Source organism: Zasmidium cellare (genome assembly GCF_010093935.1).
Source record: "Zasmidium cellare ATCC 36951 unplaced genomic scaffold M409scaffold_15, whole genome shotgun sequence".
Classification (NCBI taxonomy): Eukaryota; Fungi; Ascomycota; class Dothideomycetes; order Mycosphaerellales; family Mycosphaerellaceae; genus Zasmidium; species Zasmidium cellare.
In genome coordinates this window covers 375,641-392,739 of record NW_022986959.1, presented here as the reverse complement: position 1 = coordinate 392,739, position 17,099 = coordinate 375,641, and the positions used below count along the sequence as shown (strand labels likewise).

General features: G+C 53.6%; 4 protein-coding genes across 4 annotated transcripts; 1 reads left to right on the top strand and 3 right to left on the bottom strand.

Moving 5' to 3' along the window:
* Nucleotides 1–281: 281 nt before the first annotated feature.
* M409DRAFT_54070 (uncharacterized protein) lies at nucleotides 282–2,370 on the top strand (the record flags this gene model as incomplete). Its single annotated transcript, XM_033812580.1, has 4 exons — nucleotides 282–410; nucleotides 500–803; nucleotides 839–902; nucleotides 933–2,370. 4 exons carry the CDS (start codon nucleotides 282–284, stop codon nucleotides 2,368–2,370), a joined length of 1,935 nt encoding a protein of 644 aa, XP_033668360.1.
* A 3,768-nt stretch (nucleotides 2,371–6,138) lies between these two features.
* Nucleotides 6,139–7,596, bottom strand: M409DRAFT_66038 (uncharacterized protein; the record flags this gene model as incomplete). The annotated part of the gene is made up of 4 exons (XM_033816764.1): nucleotides 6,139–6,291; nucleotides 6,356–6,451; nucleotides 6,503–7,247; nucleotides 7,304–7,596. The coding sequence occupies 4 exons, from the start codon at nucleotides 7,594–7,596 to the stop codon at nucleotides 6,139–6,141; spliced, it is 1,287 nt and encodes a 428-aa protein (XP_033668359.1).
* Nucleotides 7,597–8,394: 798 nt separating this feature from the next.
* On the bottom strand, nucleotides 8,395–9,353 carry M409DRAFT_54068 (uncharacterized protein; the record flags this gene model as incomplete). The annotated part of the gene is made up of 2 exons (XM_033812579.1): nucleotides 8,395–8,580; nucleotides 8,628–9,353. 2 exons carry the CDS (start codon nucleotides 9,351–9,353, stop codon nucleotides 8,395–8,397), a joined length of 912 nt encoding a protein of 303 aa, XP_033668358.1.
* A 1,899-nt stretch (nucleotides 9,354–11,252) lies between these two features.
* On the bottom strand, nucleotides 11,253–12,226 carry M409DRAFT_54067 (uncharacterized protein; the record flags this gene model as incomplete). The annotated part of the gene is made up of 2 exons (XM_033812578.1): nucleotides 11,253–12,182; nucleotides 12,224–12,226. The coding sequence occupies 2 exons, from the start codon at nucleotides 12,224–12,226 to the stop codon at nucleotides 11,253–11,255; spliced, it is 933 nt and encodes a 310-aa protein (XP_033668357.1).
* Nucleotides 12,227–17,099: the final 4,873 nt, after the last annotated feature.

Genomic DNA, 17,099 nt, shown 5'->3' with positions numbered 1-17,099 from the left:
TCCAAACACTTGAAGCAATACGAGAAGAGGCTGACGGCAGCTCAACCTTGATCCATTCAGCATAGCCCGAGACTGACTGGCGAAGTCCGCTGATCCTCCTCGATCCACGATGCTACCTTGAGCGAGAGCCGGTAGTACGAGATTCAGTTTTCACGACACGACGCTGGTCACCGACGAGAGATCTCTTCATACGCGCGAAGGTGGCCGCACTGGCTGCTGCGGACACGAGAAGACTGAAGACGCCGCGCAAAGCTCCCTCGGGTCAGTCGCCGGGCATCAACATGGCAGATGCAGGAAGAGCCTACGGACAAACAGCGCGTTTTACCACTCGAGAAAGGCGACGTGAGGGAGGGGCGGCGAGAGCAGAAGAGATGACAAAAGAAGAGAGATGCACAGCACCACCCGAAGTCGTAAGTCTGCGGCCGTGTTGTCTTGCCTGGAAGAGGACAAACCAATGATGAAGACAGTGCTGGCCTGATACTCTGCGAGTCGTTGCCAGGCAGGATCGATCAGGACGGCTTCCGAGCACCTGCCACGGATGCTCAGCTCATTGATGGGCCACAAACTCACAGCAAGCAGCCTTCTCCCGCGCCAGCAATCGATCGAGTTCTTCCGAGACCACCAAATACAGCACGAGCGCAAGATACCCGAGTGCTCCAGCAGGCGAGACAAAAGACAGCTCCTTCTTATCACGTCGCCAGACCAGGAAGGGGGTGACAACAGGGCCAATGAGGCGAATACCGAGAAGAGAGAGCCTAGCAGTGTGCAAACGGTGGGGAGGCTTTCACAGGTCATACTAGAAAGTAGCTTAGTATCCTTATTTGTGTTGAGCATGCAGAAAGAGTGGACTGCAAAAGCTGTTTCATTCACCTATTTGACCCGCTAACTTTCACGGCGAAAAGGTGAGCACAGAAATCAGTACGTCTCACCAGTCCGAGCTCCGTACATGACAACTGTCTTCCCACCGTCGTAACCACTCACCCGACCCTCGACAGTGCGCATCTTGTTGTACTGCGACCAGCGCTCCGCCCACCACCCACCACCCACCACGCACTGTTGGCGCCAGCCTCCCACCCTCACGTAGCCATGGCATTCGTTCGGCGCGAGTATGAGGCCCCAAGTATCCGCGACAAGAGCATGGTATACAGCGACACCAAGAGATTCGTGAACAGCAATTTCGGCGACACCGTCCGGCCGATTGTGGTCGGCGACATACTCCCAGACACGGGAGACAGGATGACGAGAAAGTTCGTGCGTGCAAAACTAGGCATTGCCATCAGCGTGAAGGAAGCGAAGGAGTCCAAGAGCATGGAAACCCAGGAAGCGATGGACAGATGGTTGTTTGATCGTAGACTTTTAGCATGGGAAGATGTTGGCGCCGACGGCTGGTTCGGAAACTGGAGTGGTTTGAGCGACTGGGAGATATTCTGGCAATGCAATAGTGCAGGCTTCTCGGATAGGTTCAAGTACACCCCAGGTGAGGAGCTGAGCGAATACTGGGAGTCCCTCTTCACGATCACGCAAGCGCGAATCTTCGTGCGGAAAGGCGTGCGCCGGAGCCTGGCTCCGGGAATCACCTGGAGGCCCAAACCGACGTCGAAATTGCAATCCTCTCCCCAACAGCGGCACGATTCGCAGTCCAACACAACATCTTCGAGCAATGTCGCCGTCAAGTCGACCGCTGTCCATACAGCGGGTCGAGGCCTCTTCAAGTTATCCACCGAGCTGCGCAATTCCATCTACGAAATGACCATCCGAGATCCGATTGGAGAGAATCGAGTGGTTTACGTCTTTCCATCGCTCCCCGGAATATCCTGCTTCTCGCCCAACGCCTACCAGCAATGCCGGGACCCAGGAATACTACGGACCTGCAAGAGAATCCGCGAAGAGTCGATGCCCATCTACTACACCAATCAGAATATCGTCGCCGTTATGCCACCACTCTCCCGGCTCCGTGTGATATACAACCCGACCGCGCACTTGCAGCCCCTCCTGCCCTTCATGAGAAACCTGGACGTGTTACACCGCTTTAACTATAACGACCACATCAAGCATTCCGAAGAGCAGCAGGCCCAGCCCCATTATGGCACTGCGACCGTCGTACTGCAGCTTCGTGGGGACTCGTTCTCGACCGCCGTGTTCGTAGACGCTGCCACGAGCAACGAACGTGAGAGAGCCCAGAACTGTTGTGATGGAAGCAATCTAGATTCCATCTCGAGAGGCGTGGAGGCGATGGAGACTGTGCTCACAGAGGCTATGAAATCCCGTGTGATCACGAAGCAGGGGGACTCGATGTACAAGTGGATGAAATTCTCAAGGATGGCGATGAACCGAGTACAAGACGAATGGGACGAGGCCATCAGGGGCTGATGCTCAGCATGTGGTGTTCAAGCGGCGCCGCTAAGGTGGCTGGGCGGCGGCAGGACGCAGCTGTTCGAGCGCCAGAGCAGTGGGTGTCCCACTTGAAGAAGAGTAGAAGGGCTTACTGCATCGAGGACTGTGGTCAAGGCGAAGATGTCGAGCTCAGTTAGAGCAGATTAATATGGAGAAGAGGACAGCTCAAGGAGTAATAGAAGGAACCGGAAGCTCGGGATGTCGAGCTCGTACAAGATATAGATATGGAAAGATCCCAATTCCTTGCATGTCTTCCATGGCAAGACATGAACTGCCCACGACTCGCCAGTCACTTCGCCAATTGAGAACCCAGTCAGCTTTGCTAGCTTGCTTCATTACTGCTCGCTTCCTGCCCCAACCCTGATCCCCGTGGATGCCAGCATGCGCAGAGGCCTGATTGCCAGCACATGACTGGAATTTACAGCAGCTGGAGGAATCCCACCTTGCCATAACATCGCGTCCGCGATCGCGGAGGCTTACAGGCTGCTGGAAATTTGATGGCGTCTTCAGCATCTGCGACGGCTGCGTGACTCTGACAGCTGGAGGCGCCTTGAGTTCTCCTGACGGCTCGCAGCGCCACAGGGTTTTATATCCAACGTCCTCCAAGCTGACGGAGTCTCGTGTTCATTCCCTTCTTCCGGCACGGATTATCCGTGCTCTGATAACCTTCAAAATGTTGCATTGTCCCTCGTACGTCGACTCGTGGTACGATGGCCTCGATGTCAACTCACCAGCCGCTGGGTCGGGTGACGAACATTGAGCCAGGCCGCCAGTGTGATCATCCCCCCTCTTCCACCCGAAGTGCTGCGGGTGTTCTCATTTCTAAAGGCCTTGTTCGATTCTTCCCCCTGCTCTCTAGTATATCTCCTGCCAGTCATCTCCACTCAACCCTCTCCTTTGCCTCTTTCGTCTGCTGCATCATAGCTCCTAATGCGCCAACTGAGATTCCCATGCTCTTTCGCCTATTGTTCCCTGTGCCTTCAAGCTGTGCAATCCAGGAGCTTCCAAGCAACAGCACTTATATCTCAGGAGGGTCTCGCGATGACTCGGGTGGGCGGGACCGTGTGCGGCTGCTCCTACGACTCAGCTCTGCTGTAGCGAAGCCAACCGGTCTGCCGTGGACTCGAGGATGGGTGGCTCGATATTTCACGAGCGGTCCTCAGTGTATATGGTGGCAAGGCGATTCTTCTGGCGAGCGTGTCTGAGGAGGGTGGACGGAAGCAAACAAGTTCCGCGACGGTCATATGGGTGAGACAGCTCTGAGGTTGGTGTGAACGGATTCGCGACCGACTATCCGGGTGTCGTCGATGGCGCAGTTGATGGATATGGCCTCCTTGCGGAGTGGGAAGGGAGGTCGTCACGGGAAATTCATCAGCATTCGCGATCTTGAAGCGACGGCGGGATGAAGGTGGGCCATACGTGACTTTGTGAGCAGACGGTCTCGCCGTCTCGCCCAAATCTTCGAGCGTGGTGAGGGCATGAAGAGGTTGATGGCCATTAGAGTGCCCGAACATTCGGAGTGGCGGCGTGATCTGACTACCAAGGAGACCCCACGGAGTGATCGAGCCTTGAGTCGTGTGGTTTCGAAAGGCAGAAATACGACTTCCAACATGCCCGTTAAAAGCGCTTTGAGCAACCAAGGTCGATCGCCGTGCGGCCACCACCGCATCATCACCACCACGACTGTCTCTTCTCCAACCATCAGCAGACGCTGATGAACTGATGAAAAAGAACACACTCGAAGAGTGGAAGCCAGCAAAAATTGCGGACCAAGCGCAGCCGAAGCTGAACTCGCGAGGCCAGTCTGCCGCGCTGTGCAATGCAGAGACCAACCAAGGATGCGCCCATTCGTGTGCGGCGCGCACTGTGATCATCTTAGCATGTGTTCGAAGTGGCAATGTGTAGTCACGGCTTATCCGCCCGTTGTACGTATGAAGAGGAAAGAAGAGTGCCGGAGAAGCGTCGTGAAGCGAAGTTTTATGAGCGCGGCTGGTCCGTGCGCCGAGGACCAGTGTGACGTCGTTAGCTTTGAGCGAAGGAGGCCGACAGAATGGACATTTGGCGAGCGGAGAGAAGGTCTGCAGCGCGTGGTCTTGGCTGAACTGTTAGCGTGTGGAACAATCATCGAAGACGGATTGATGCACGGCAAAGAAGACCTTCAGCCCGCCTGACCTATCCGCGATGATCCGCAACCATGGCTACGTACCAAGAGCCGAGGATTGGCGGCTCAGAAGACGTTCCAAGACAGACAATAGGGAACGACTGCTCTAGTACAAATCGCAACACCTTCAGCTCGCAAAGACCAAGGACTGCGAAGCGCGGACGCTGTTGCCAAAACTCTGACGTGCAGCTCGCGGCGCCAAATTCCTTTCAGGGTCGTGTACGGGCTGGTCACCCGGCAGGAAGTCAACATGGGCAAATTCTCAGGGTCGGAAACAGGCTCTGGCAGGAGAAAATTGCACTGCGATCCATGGCAGGGACTGTGCTCTTGAACAGCCGAATACGATATCTGCGAAGACAACGGAACTTCAGCGGTCGAAGAACGACGCCGTGGTGGCTGCTAACTTTACCTCCAGAACGGAACCGGGCCCGAACTTATTCAGGGCCTTCGAAAGACAGCACAACCTGGAACCTTTGCACGTTCGGGATCGAGATCATTGAGTCGAGCCCTGTCCATTGGTCTTCGCACATTTTCAGCTTCATCTCACAGAGACACTTCTCTTCGGACCCGTATGGCTGGATATATCAAAGACGATCGCATCCTTCACGGCCTTGGTTTAATTGCGAAAGGAGGGGTTCTGTCTACGGAAGTTTCGCTGCCGGCCATCGTCTTCCCGTTTCTGGATCAAGGATTCTGCTATCTGCTTTGCGATCTGAGAATGATGTCAGTTTTCTTCAATTGTAACTGAGGTCAGGCGATGTGAGGTGAGGTTAGGTGAGGTGAGATTTAGCTTCACGCACGAGTCGCACCATGTGGATCTTTGACCCATGCTAGCGAGACGCTTAATTCAACCTCACCTCCCGCTTTCACAACTAGCTAGGAAAACGATCTTCAAGGCATATTTGCGACACCATGTTGGGCAGAAAAGGTAGTCGCATCAGCAGCGTCTGCGCAGAGTAGGATCGGTGGAGGGTTTCAGTTATTGTAAGTTCCTGCTCCCCGAAGTGTCATGCAATTTGCGTGACAACGGACTTCTTTCCGGGACAGAAAAGCCGAAGCTTGAAGGTTCGGCAGGCATACCAGTCGGCGAGCAGGCGCATGCCGTGGAAAGTTCACAATTTCTCGATTTAGCTTTGGCTGTCGCAGGGGGAAGAACTTGGTCAGGCGCTGTCAATCATGCTCTTCCCAAGCTCCATACGGAGGGACTCTTTGAATCACATCTAGGTGTACCGCTCGACTGGAGCAGTGGAACATGGGCAGGACGCACAAGTTGTGTTGTTGCTCGTGGAAGGCTGCGCCTTCGCTATACGTATCTATCCAAAAGAAGCAGTTGGTGTCGAACAAGGCTGTGACGAAGTCTGTCGACAGCAGTCGCCGCTATTGCGATCAAGAAGATGTCTCTCCCCAAGACTTCCCTAAGGACTATTCCAAACTTCCAGAAAGGCTGTGTGCGCTCAAATAGCACCACTGTGGCATTGACCTGTCGAATCCTACCGTGTCCCGAGCGATAGCCATCAACCCTCCAGTCGCAGACTCTGTCGATCTTCGCGGCGACTGCGATTTTAGGTCGTGCTCGTCGTTGGTCATGGACTGTATCCACCTTCTGAAATTCTCCCTAGAAAGTCCCAGATATCTGGAAGCAGTTCATGAGGCGTCTCCCATGCCGGAAAATGGCCCCCATAAGAGTGCACATAACGAGTCTGTACGTTGCCGGTTCTCTGAGCCCAGTTGAGCGGCTGTGAAGTCATATCAGCTTGAACTATTACTGAAACCAGAGTCACGAGGTAAAAGACCACGTACAGTTCGATACCATATATCTTTAGGAAATTCGGAGATGGCCATCGGCCGATCAACGAAGGGCAGGTCTTCGAACGAGTCGATAGTAAAAGCTCCATCCTAGTCTTGATCAGTCTCTCCGCAGTGAAACACTTCGAGCAGAATACGAACCTTCGAGCCTTCGTGGTAGAGTCTGAAGGCCGCATAGGGTCCCTGAATCCAGTGCATCATCGTCCAAGTGATGACAGTCTCGGGCGTCCAGATCTCTGGATTCTCCACAGCTGCGAACATACCATCGAACATCCACATCGCCAGACCCACCGGACTGTCTGTCATGGCATGCGCCAAGCGGAGTGGACGGGTCTGTTGGATTTGACCGTAGCCCCACTGATGCGCGACAAAGCCTGTCATCGATTCGATAACGTGGTTCTCATCAGGTGTGGTCAAGTTCATTGCATACCGCTCGAGATCGGTGGAGTTGGGATAGACAAGCCAGAAATTGTTTAGCCCAGCCAACACAGCTTCGGGATAGAAATGCGCTTGGTACCGCATAATAATGCCTCCTGCATCGCCGGCTTGCATCACGTATCTGCTGTACCCGAGCTGTTGCATGAGGCCGTTGAATGCGTGCGCACAGGCGATGTAGCCGAATCCTGTCGTAGAGGGCGCTGGCGAAAAGCCATATCCTGGAATTGACGGCGCTACGACGTGGAACGCTGGGAGAGTCTCGTTCGTTGGGTTGGTCAGGTCGTCGATGATGTTTTCTACTTCAATGAAAGATCCCGGCCAACCGTGGATGAACAAGAGTGGCACAGCGTCTGGTCTGGGCGAAACATGGTGGACGAAATGGAGAGGCAAATCGATTGGCCGTGTCCACTCTGGTCCGGGTCGAATATTCATCGTGAATTGTTGAAGCCTTAGATGCATTTCTTGAGACAATGAAGAATCGTGGCAGTTGAGCGTGCGACATACCTTTGATTGAGGCGGTCTTGCACCGCAAACCAGTCATATTCGTGCTCCCAGTACGCCGCGATTGCAGTCGAGTTCTGAACCGGCGGACCCTCTGCCAAGACGTCTACGGCCTCCAAAGGTGCGACAAATCTTGTCAGAGAGACTTTCTGGCAGGTATAGTCAATGAACTCTGGGTCCACGTCAATGCGAAAAGGCTGTGCTTGGTCGGTAAAGGAGGGTCGCCGGGGAAAAGTGGCCACGCAAACGGCTGCCAAAAGTTCAACAAAAACAATTACTCGCATCGCGCCAGACATTTTTAACGAAGCGTCTGGGCGATGAATCAGGACAGGGGAACGTCGAAAGATCCTGCCCGAGTCTCCTTAAAGTTACGTCTTAAACGGATTTGTAATCCAACAGCCCTGCCAAGACTGAAGGATTTTGAAGCCGGCTTTCCCAAGACACTCTCGCCCATTGTGGTACCGCTTTCGACAATTCTGCCACCGCTCTTGACCGTTCGTCGTGATAACTTTGGAAGATTGAGAGTCTAGGTCCCAGTCATTGATGTTTCGAAGCAATAGCTAGGTGCAATGTCACTGCACGCAGCAGGGCCAATATACCACCGGCGAGCGGCGGATGTGGGCCCTAAATCCTTCAGCCGATGCCCGGCGACCTGCGAAACTCGCTCTGAATGTTGTGAGGGTTTGAAAGTTTGAAAGGAGTATCCTGTACTTGGGCTCGCCTCTGACGTCTTCGTTAACATATGTTTAGGCGCTGTCAGGAAAAAGCCATCCTTCGCCATAGTCTTTCCCATCCTTCCCGTGCATCTGCCATCCTGCCCACAGCTCCTTCGAATGCCACCCAATTCGTTCCATTGACTTCTCATCTCTTGCTCTCCAATAATATCTCCGTTTCTTTGTCGTGCAAGGCTCTCGGATATCTTGCATGGGTGCCATCGCCAATCGAGCAACAATCTAGGGCTGGACGGCGCTTTCGGTCGGCGAGGGCATATGTAGGTGTTGCAGCAATCTTATTGGGTTCTTTTCGAATCAGCTCGCTCCCTGCGAAGTTGCATCCTGAGCTGGCAAGAAGGCACACCTCACTGCTTAAAGATGCTAAGGTGAGAGCGTCGAGGTCCGCGTGTGTTCAGCTGCTTTGGCTCCTTCGGCGTGGTGCCTTTGTCGAGGAGGATGGCGCTGCAGAACTTCCGCAAGCAGGACTTGTCGCCATGGACGAGTTCGCGCCCTTCTCTTTGTCTTCCTCGACAATGCCTCTTTGAACAAGCCGTCCACCCACGCGACCTACGAGAGTCAGTCTATTCTTCTGTTGAGAGCTGAGATTTACTTACCAGATGCTCAGCTGCCCAGTGCTTCTCAAGCCCACTTCGATAGCCCTTGGCTGCCTCGTGCGGCACAGCCCACATTCCAGGCGAGAGTGCGCTCAGACCGACCGTGATGATCTCGAACGAGCCCGCACCACGCGCGAGTGCCTGCCGGATTGCCTGTTCCGTGATATTTGCATGTCCGTCGCAGAAGCCCTTGAACTTGCTTGGCACAGTATACGAGTCCTCGTCCGTGCCTCCCAGGCGACTCTCCCAGCGCACAGCTTCCGTCTTCTTGGCCTTCGAGAGGCCGATTTGGATTTCTGCATCAGTTTCAAACGCGTCGCCTCTCCCGCCACCCACATAGCGCACGATCATGTATCCCGTCGCCAAGGTGATGTCGCAAACGTTGCGGAGTAGCTTTGCAGCGGCATGGATCTTCTGACTGCCGGCGAGAGGGTTGTACGAGTCCGAATGGTTGATGATAAGCACCTTGGCACATCGTCCAAAGGCGTCGTCGACCTCGTCGCGGACTTGCTGGGATATCTGTCTGAGCGTGAGTAACCATAGCAGCTCCGTCGCGATTTTGCGGCAACCGAAACTCCAGACTAGCTTGCCGTCGTCGTTCTGCGCCCATGAGGCCCCAATAGGTATCTTCCGGCCTGGAATCGCGAGGCGCCAGATCTCGTCGCGGACTTCACGAGGCAGGTCGAGGATGCGGAATGGCTTGTCCAATTGCGTGAAGTCTGACATGATGGTGGAGAGTTGAAGGACGTAGCTGTGTAGGATGAAAGAGTCGCGTCGAAAGAAGAAGAGCGGATCCGAGGTGGTGTACAAAACTTGGGTTGAGTCAGTGTGCGATAGTCGGGAGAGATGAGAGATTTGGGCACGAATTTTAGGGACACAAAAGCTGACGTCAGCATCACGAGACCGACGCGTCCGGAGCGCAACATTCACTCGCGAGATTCTTCACATGCTACTGTGCCTACGACACTTCCCCAACAGCCTAAAGCTTCCTTCATCTCACGAGATACATACGGCGGGTATAGACCACCCAGAATCCCCCACCCGACGATGTCTGTTACGAGCGAAGGCCTCCTCCGCCTCGAACAGCGCGCACCCAAGCGGAGGAAAGTTCAACTGAAACGAGTCAAGGAGGCTTCGTTCAAGCTTTGCATGTAGTAGTGAGAGGATGTGCACTGGAAAGTTCCATTTTGGTACGCTATAGACATATGCAACGTCTTCAAGGAAACGCTTCTGTGCCGTGGTCTCGCACCAAGTGCTACCAGGATGACCTTGTGAGAGTTCCCGTGGACGGTCGTGCACTGCATGAAAGTCAGCATGTACTCTGATATGCAGTTTCTTGTGGAGGTGAGCGGGTCGATGTCGTTGTCCGACCGTTCTTAGTGTGATTTTGGTTGTAGTTCATGCGGAAACCGTCGTTCTGGGTTTTGTGCATCATGAAGGGAGTAGATGGTAGAGGGATGGCATGGACGTACCCGAGTGAGGTTGATGGGTGATGAAGCAAACATTGCGAAAGAACGTCGAAAAGGTTGAAGGGGCGTTTGGGTCGGGAGGAGAGAGGCGGCAGCGGGGCTGTACTTTCGAGCTCTTCGCTGATGATGATGATGATGATGATGATGATGATGATGATGATGATGATGATCAGACGGGCCTACAGTTTCAACAATGTCAGCATCCTCGTTATCGCCCTGTCTCCAACCATCGTTATTCTCATTCCTCGCTCTTCAGTGGCCTTTGCTCTTGTTGATCATGTGGTCGGTAGCGGACTGCTGCCCACAATGACTCTCATTTCCTCTGTGCTGAATTTCTCATCACAGCGATGAAGTGCGGTCGTGATCGATGATACATACCCAGGTCACGTACGGGGTGAAGGCTGGGGGATGCGAGGTGAAGCTGTCAAACAAACTTCAGCGGAAACTCCCCGCGTAGTCTCTCATACTTGTTGATATTCAAAAAGGTTCGCAGCTCAGAGCCTTCTTTAGCAAAGATCATGTTCTGTCGCCCCACATGGTGATTTGTCTTGTTCATTTGGGTGCTAATTGTGCATCATTCGCGGGGAGGGTTGAATTGGCTATGCTTGTATACGTACCGAGCAATACAGAACGGTGCATCAATGCCCGTCCGTGGGGTGGGAGTGTTTTGTGCACAGTGCATCGCCTAAGGAAAAGCGGTCAGTCTAATGATCGTACTTCACATGAGAGCAGTCAAGGCGAAGGCCGACAAGGCCCGAGCCCGTATGCCCGAGGACTCTGCAACCAGTGCCTGCCATTACGAAGCAGTGCATGTTGGCCAATAGAGAGAGGCTTAACAGACGGGGCTCGTGGCGTACCTTTGACTGTATCGGGCTGAGTCCTGGTCGTGAACCAGATGTTGGAGACCAATGCATAGCAGAATCGGGCAACTGCTAGAGCAAGCAGACAGTAGTTGCTGGTCGGATCTTGCCCATGTTTTCGGCTTTTACGAATGCTCAGTGCTCGTTTGCTTCGCGGGCACGGCCGTGTATCCGGCTTGATCTGGAGCTGGGCAATCCTGGGCCGAACGACTAGTCGTGGTCGTCGCGCGAACGGTCTGCATGAGGGCATCCCACCCGCTTTCCTCGCCCAGACAATACACAAGTGCCTGCTTCTCTTAGTCCCGCTCTAGGAAGAATCCCGCATGGCCGGGCAGGACAACGCCGACAGCTCGCAAAGGCGTGTTCATGGTACCCTTGATGATGGAGTTGACTTCCTCCATGACGTCCACCATCCGATCGCAAGAGTGCCAGTTGAGTTCGGCGTTGGACAGCTCAATCTTGATGACGACATGCTCCAGGAAGAAGCGTGTGAGTAGGTCCTTGAGAATGCGGGTGATGAGGCGTCTGATGTCTGGCGACTCGATGGAAGCGATGGGGTTGTTGTCGCTACTTGACGCGAACTTGGTTCCATTGATGTGCACCATCATCAGGACTCGGGTCACATCGCCAGGAACCCAGGCAGCTTCCCTGAGGGCCCATCTGGAGAGCAGGTAGAGGTCATGAGCCGACCTTGGTCTGTGGTCGTATATGTGGGGGTGATGTAGGACCGCGATAGTGCTCTGAGCCTTCTGCACCGCCTCGTTGTATTCTGTGTTGATGCATCTGTTGGCAATCATCACGCCAGAATGGGAGGTGACGACCTGGGTGTGGACGTTGCAAACAGCAGTTTCATCGACGGCGACAATTTCGGCGTAGATCTGATCGCGAAGCTCACGAGGAAGGTCGCCGAAACCTACATACGCCAGATCTTGTCGCTCCATGGCTGTTGATCGCCGGGCGTGATGCTGCAGGATGGTGACCGCGATGTGTGTGACAAAGTGCACTTGGCCAGGTGGGGGCGATGTAGGTAACAAGAGCGGTTGGTGCGACGAGAAAGTCGGGGGTGGTGGTGTGGTGGGTGCAGAGAGAGCGCGAGGAGCAGATGAAGCTGCAGCTTCGCGGGGTGGCGTTTCAGGGGCAACCGGCCCGTCTGAAGCCGAGCGTGTCGGCTGAGATTCATGAGGTGAAGCCGCCTCCAATACTTGACTCGTTTGAACCTCCAACACCTCTGCAAAACAAGACTGATCGCAGCAAAAGCAGGACTTACCATGGAATCAGAGAGCGACAAGAAGATCAGGTTCCTTGATTTTCCTCGAGAGGTTCGTGATCATGTGTATAGCTACAGCGTCCGCGACAGCAATCAAGCGATCAAAGGCACAGGACGACGTCGCGAAGTCGCGACGAGCAGCGGCTTCATTGCGCTCAACTAGCAAGTTGCTCAAGAGTACCGCGAGGCATGTCGGCTGTATGATCCATCTCTTGTGCTGTAGTATGTCTCCTGGCGACTCGAACGCGACTCGTCGTCCAATGGTAATATAATCATAGCCACCTCGCCTTCGACAAAGACCTCCTCGAATGTTGGATGGTACCAATCATACGCATGCCAAATCACAGAACGCTTACTCTCAATGTCTCCATAGCGCCGATGTATTCAAGGAAGTGTCGTTAACGGCCCCGCGGGTACAAACGCTGACAAGCTCACTCTTGCTGGCGCCAGGTCAAACGCCAAGTTCGAATCACGCAACCCCCTTCCACTTCAAAAAGCAATTTCAATGACGTCGAATGGCCATATCGATGATGTGAATCGTTCACCACACGCTGTCACGTCTCTGATCATGAGCAAAGGTCCAAAAGGGAAGTTGAGCATCCTCATGGGGCAGCCATTGGGGTTGAGTCGAATTGGCTTGCGCATTCGTTATGACTTCAAACCCTGCAAAAAGCAACATCAACGATTTAATCTAACACCCACCAAAAAATCAAAAAGTCTGGTCTCGCACAGCGCGCTGCTGAGCTTCGATATGCCCTCTGAGCCGCGGATTCCGAGCCTGAGGGGCCGAATCCCCAGGTCTTTTGTCCAGCACCGCCAAGTGCCATGTCACGAAATCACAGAGAATACGTACCACTTCGCCATACGCTCTACCGCCTGAGCCATTTGTGTCATCGGCGTTGCCGGAATTGTTTCAAGTGAGGGGCATAGATTTTTTGGAACTATAGACACTCATTATTTGCTAACCGAGTTCACTAGCGCGTTTTCACCTCCTTCCAAGTTGCGACAGATGCCGGTGAGGTGATCAGGGCGAGCAGAAGATGCACAGTATATCTGCGCATCTGCGCATCATCATATTCACATGCCTTACCCACTTGACACAGAGCAGCGCTGTTCTCATCATATCTACATCATCGACGCCACTCGCTTCCACACGGTCATTTGGCCATTCGCAACACCATCAGTCCGCCCAGATCCAACTCCACCGCCAGCCTACCATCCGCGCTCTCGGTCGCCATCACGACACGCATCTCTGTCTCACGCCACCAGTATGCCCGTCAACCACCCCAACTACAAGCAGCAAGGACCTACACCCATCGTGGACATCACATCCGACGACAAAAGTCCGCGCCCAAGAACGCCATCCCAACGAGTCTATCGTAGTAACACCAATCGAGCCACGCCCTTCACTTATGCACGATACGAGGCCCAATCGATCAGTGCAGATCGATAAATTCGACGTGACGCGACTCACCGCACAAGGTCGAGCAGCCCGCGAGGAATGAGCTGGTTAGGGGGTGCCTGGAGATATTGGGAGAACTCGCTGGAGGAAAGGGGAGGGTGGGATTCTTTGGCAGCATGGATGGAAAGAGGATGGACATGGCGCGAGACAGCATGGATCGGGCTCGAGGCACGCGCAGACTCACCACAGCATCTTCCTTCACACCGCACTCCCGTCGCATGCCAAACCAACAACCCCGTTTCGTGCCTGAGGGGCCCATCAACAACATGACCGACTGGCATCTAGATGTCACCGGGCTTCTTTGCTTCGTCGATGAGAACGGCCAGTGTTTCCAAGACAACCAGGATCTGTGAGTGCTCCTGCGCAGTGCTATGTCTCATCAAGCTGATAAGCACAGTTGATGTTTCCATAACCTCGACACGGACGCCAGCGACATGTTCTGAAAAGAGGGCCCGGAGTTTGCACTGCAGCTCAATTTGATAATCAACAGCGCACGGAGAAGCTTATGTTCTTCAAGAACAATGCCTGAAGACGCTAAAGTCGTTCGTTCGGCTGCCCATTCAACCCTAATATCAAGGACATCTGACCTGCAACATGCGTTATGGCGTCTGGCGGACTCTCGCGCGTACTTGGGCGTGGGGATGAAGTCCATGGGCGATCTCCGATGCGCCACACGGTCCAGCACGAGCGATGGGCTTGTTTATCAGACGACTGCTGTAGGTCGCAACCCATGGAGCGATGAATCATGTCAACACATTGGCCGCAGAACCGGGCAATCCTAAATGACCGCTGTTATTTGAGCAGACTCTAGCAAGAGGAAGACTTCAAGATTGGACACGGAGTGAATTCGATGCAGCCGTGGCAAGCGGCGAGGGCGGTGGGATATGATCATCAGCAGAAATACATGGTCCGCAACAGTCAGTCAGACTGATGAATGTTTGATTGAATGATTGAACAAAATGGCCAATCTGTCAATCAATCAATCGTGGAGTAGCCAGTCAAACATGCTAAATTTTAGCCAATCAGTCAATCAAACATTTGATAGCGTCGGCTGGGCCGATTCGCCTAAAGCTAACGCAGATTTGACGCTACAGATGCCGGAAATTGGCTACCCGACGGGCCCTAGATCAAGCAATTTCTAATCAATCAATCAATCAAGCTTGGTGAACAGTCAGTCATCAATCAATTAATATTACTGATCGATCAGTCAGTCATCAATCAAATGTTAAGTATTCAGTCAATCACGTTAATTTGGGTCAATCAAACATTTGACTGACTGTTGCGGACACTGCAGAAATACTTCCACCCCATTGCGGACTGCAGAAGCCAGCCGCTGCTTGGCCCCACTGGGAAGCCGGATACGAGTTATGGCCAATGTTACGCCGCCACCGAACGCCAAACAGGCTAATGCTCTGCTCGTTGACTATTTTTCACACTGTCATTGACAAGGACAGCTGAGCTTCCACACCTGTCACCTTGCCAGGGCCGTAAAGAAGCAGTATACTGCAGACTTCACTTACCTGGCTCCTGGGGCTACAGAGGTGGGCAGCAAGATGTCTTCATTCGAGTCTGGAGCAATCGAGCAGTAGACTACCATCTCGAAAATCGAACAAACAGGAAATGTGCCCGATATGCGGATTCCCAAGGAAGAAGTTCCTGTTGTAGCACTGCCAAATGCCAGGAGCCGCACCGCCCGTACGGTTTTCAACCTTATGTTCGAGCCCTGTACGTGAAAGCTCCGCAAGGATCACGATCAACACATTGCCAGGCATACCTGCTATCTGGATGCCAAGACTCTCGCCAGCACTGGGCCAAACCTGCTTGCGAACCTCAACTGTCGTCGACGAATATCAGCATCTTCCGAGGCGACGACCCGTGGCCAGATGGAACCAGAACACGACTGAATTAATCTTCAGCGGCCATAGTCCTCCTACAATTTGGGGCGATCACGGCACCACATGTACTGCATTCCCGCGAACAACAGACGACGCTTGAGTTCTTGGAGCAAACGCATGTCAAATGTAGACTGTTCTTGAACTGGTCTAGGTTGCTTTCGATGTTCATGGGCACAAGAAGAGTCTGCTTGGCCACATATCCGGGGGAGACGAAGTGATGTCTGGTGGTGCCGACATTGAAGCATGCCACTTCTGGCGGAAAGGTCTGCCAGAGCGATTCCCGTCAACTACCCTCTGACCAACCAACCAACCCATCGTCACAGAAATGCTGAAGCCATGTTCAAGCTCACGAGATCACAGCAGAGATTACCGCACAGTCGCAAGGCTACCCCTCAATCTTCACACCGCCCTGCACCTCGCTTCTCCGCTCTGCACATCAATCAATCGACGCCAGGATATCTGAATCCGAACCACCGAAGTGCCTGAGAATGTTTGTGGCAGGAGAAAATTGATTGGGTCGACCAATCTCGGCCCTCCTCAAATCCCGGACTTGCATGAAGCCAAGGCTCGTCCCGCGGCGGCGATACGAGGTGCGTACCAGACTTCGTATTTGGAGAACTTCTTCCGTGTGGTATACGAAGGGGCAAAAAGACTCTCAAATGCCGTGAACATGCAGATATATCGCAGAATAATGCGACGGTGAGAGACCAGCGTTGTAAGACTATTTCACCAGACCTGAAGTCAAGATAAGCCTCCAACGTCCCCTGGGCAAGCTCGAACGCTATCCCACGCCAACCCCGAAGCCAAGATCCTCCAGAGCTCCCGAACAGGAAGCACGAAAGAGCGCTATCAAAGCCTACGACCCAAAGCGGCAATTCCAATGCCCAGAGTGGCGGCCATGTGGCAGCCCACTCGTGCTCGCGCTCCTCCACAATCCCTCGAGGCCGTAAATGCGGTCATCTGCTGCAGCACCTCGTTAGTCGCTGGAAAAAGTTCAATATGACGCACGGAGACCGAGGAACACTGTACGGCGTTTGGGAGTTTGCCATGCGAAAGACGTTCTGTTTGAGCATGGTTTCGGATTTGGTGTCGATGGTTCAGACGCTGAACCGCTGGCGTGAGCGTTTTTGCCCGGTTCGGATCCACGATCTGCGTCGCCGAGCAGCTGTACCGAAGTTCTGAAAGCCAAATCTCAATTTCTTCCACCAAAACGAACTGGTCTCGCCACTTGGCTTTTCGAGAGGTTCAAAATGCGAGCTTGCGAAGGACGGCGTGATGACTGCGCAGGCGATCAACCGGTGTGGCTCGAAGGAGGGAGGGTCGTATATCTGTTCTCTCTTCCCCGGCCTCCTGGTTCTGCTTTATGTCAGTGCTGCTCCACTCGTCGTACACCTGGATAGCTGCATCTTTCTTGAAAGCTCATCCCTGTTGCAGATGATCTTGTGACGAGCTCGACATCACCTCATACCTGCGATAAGACTTTTGAAGAGCTGGGCGAACCTTGAAGAGAAAGAAGGAT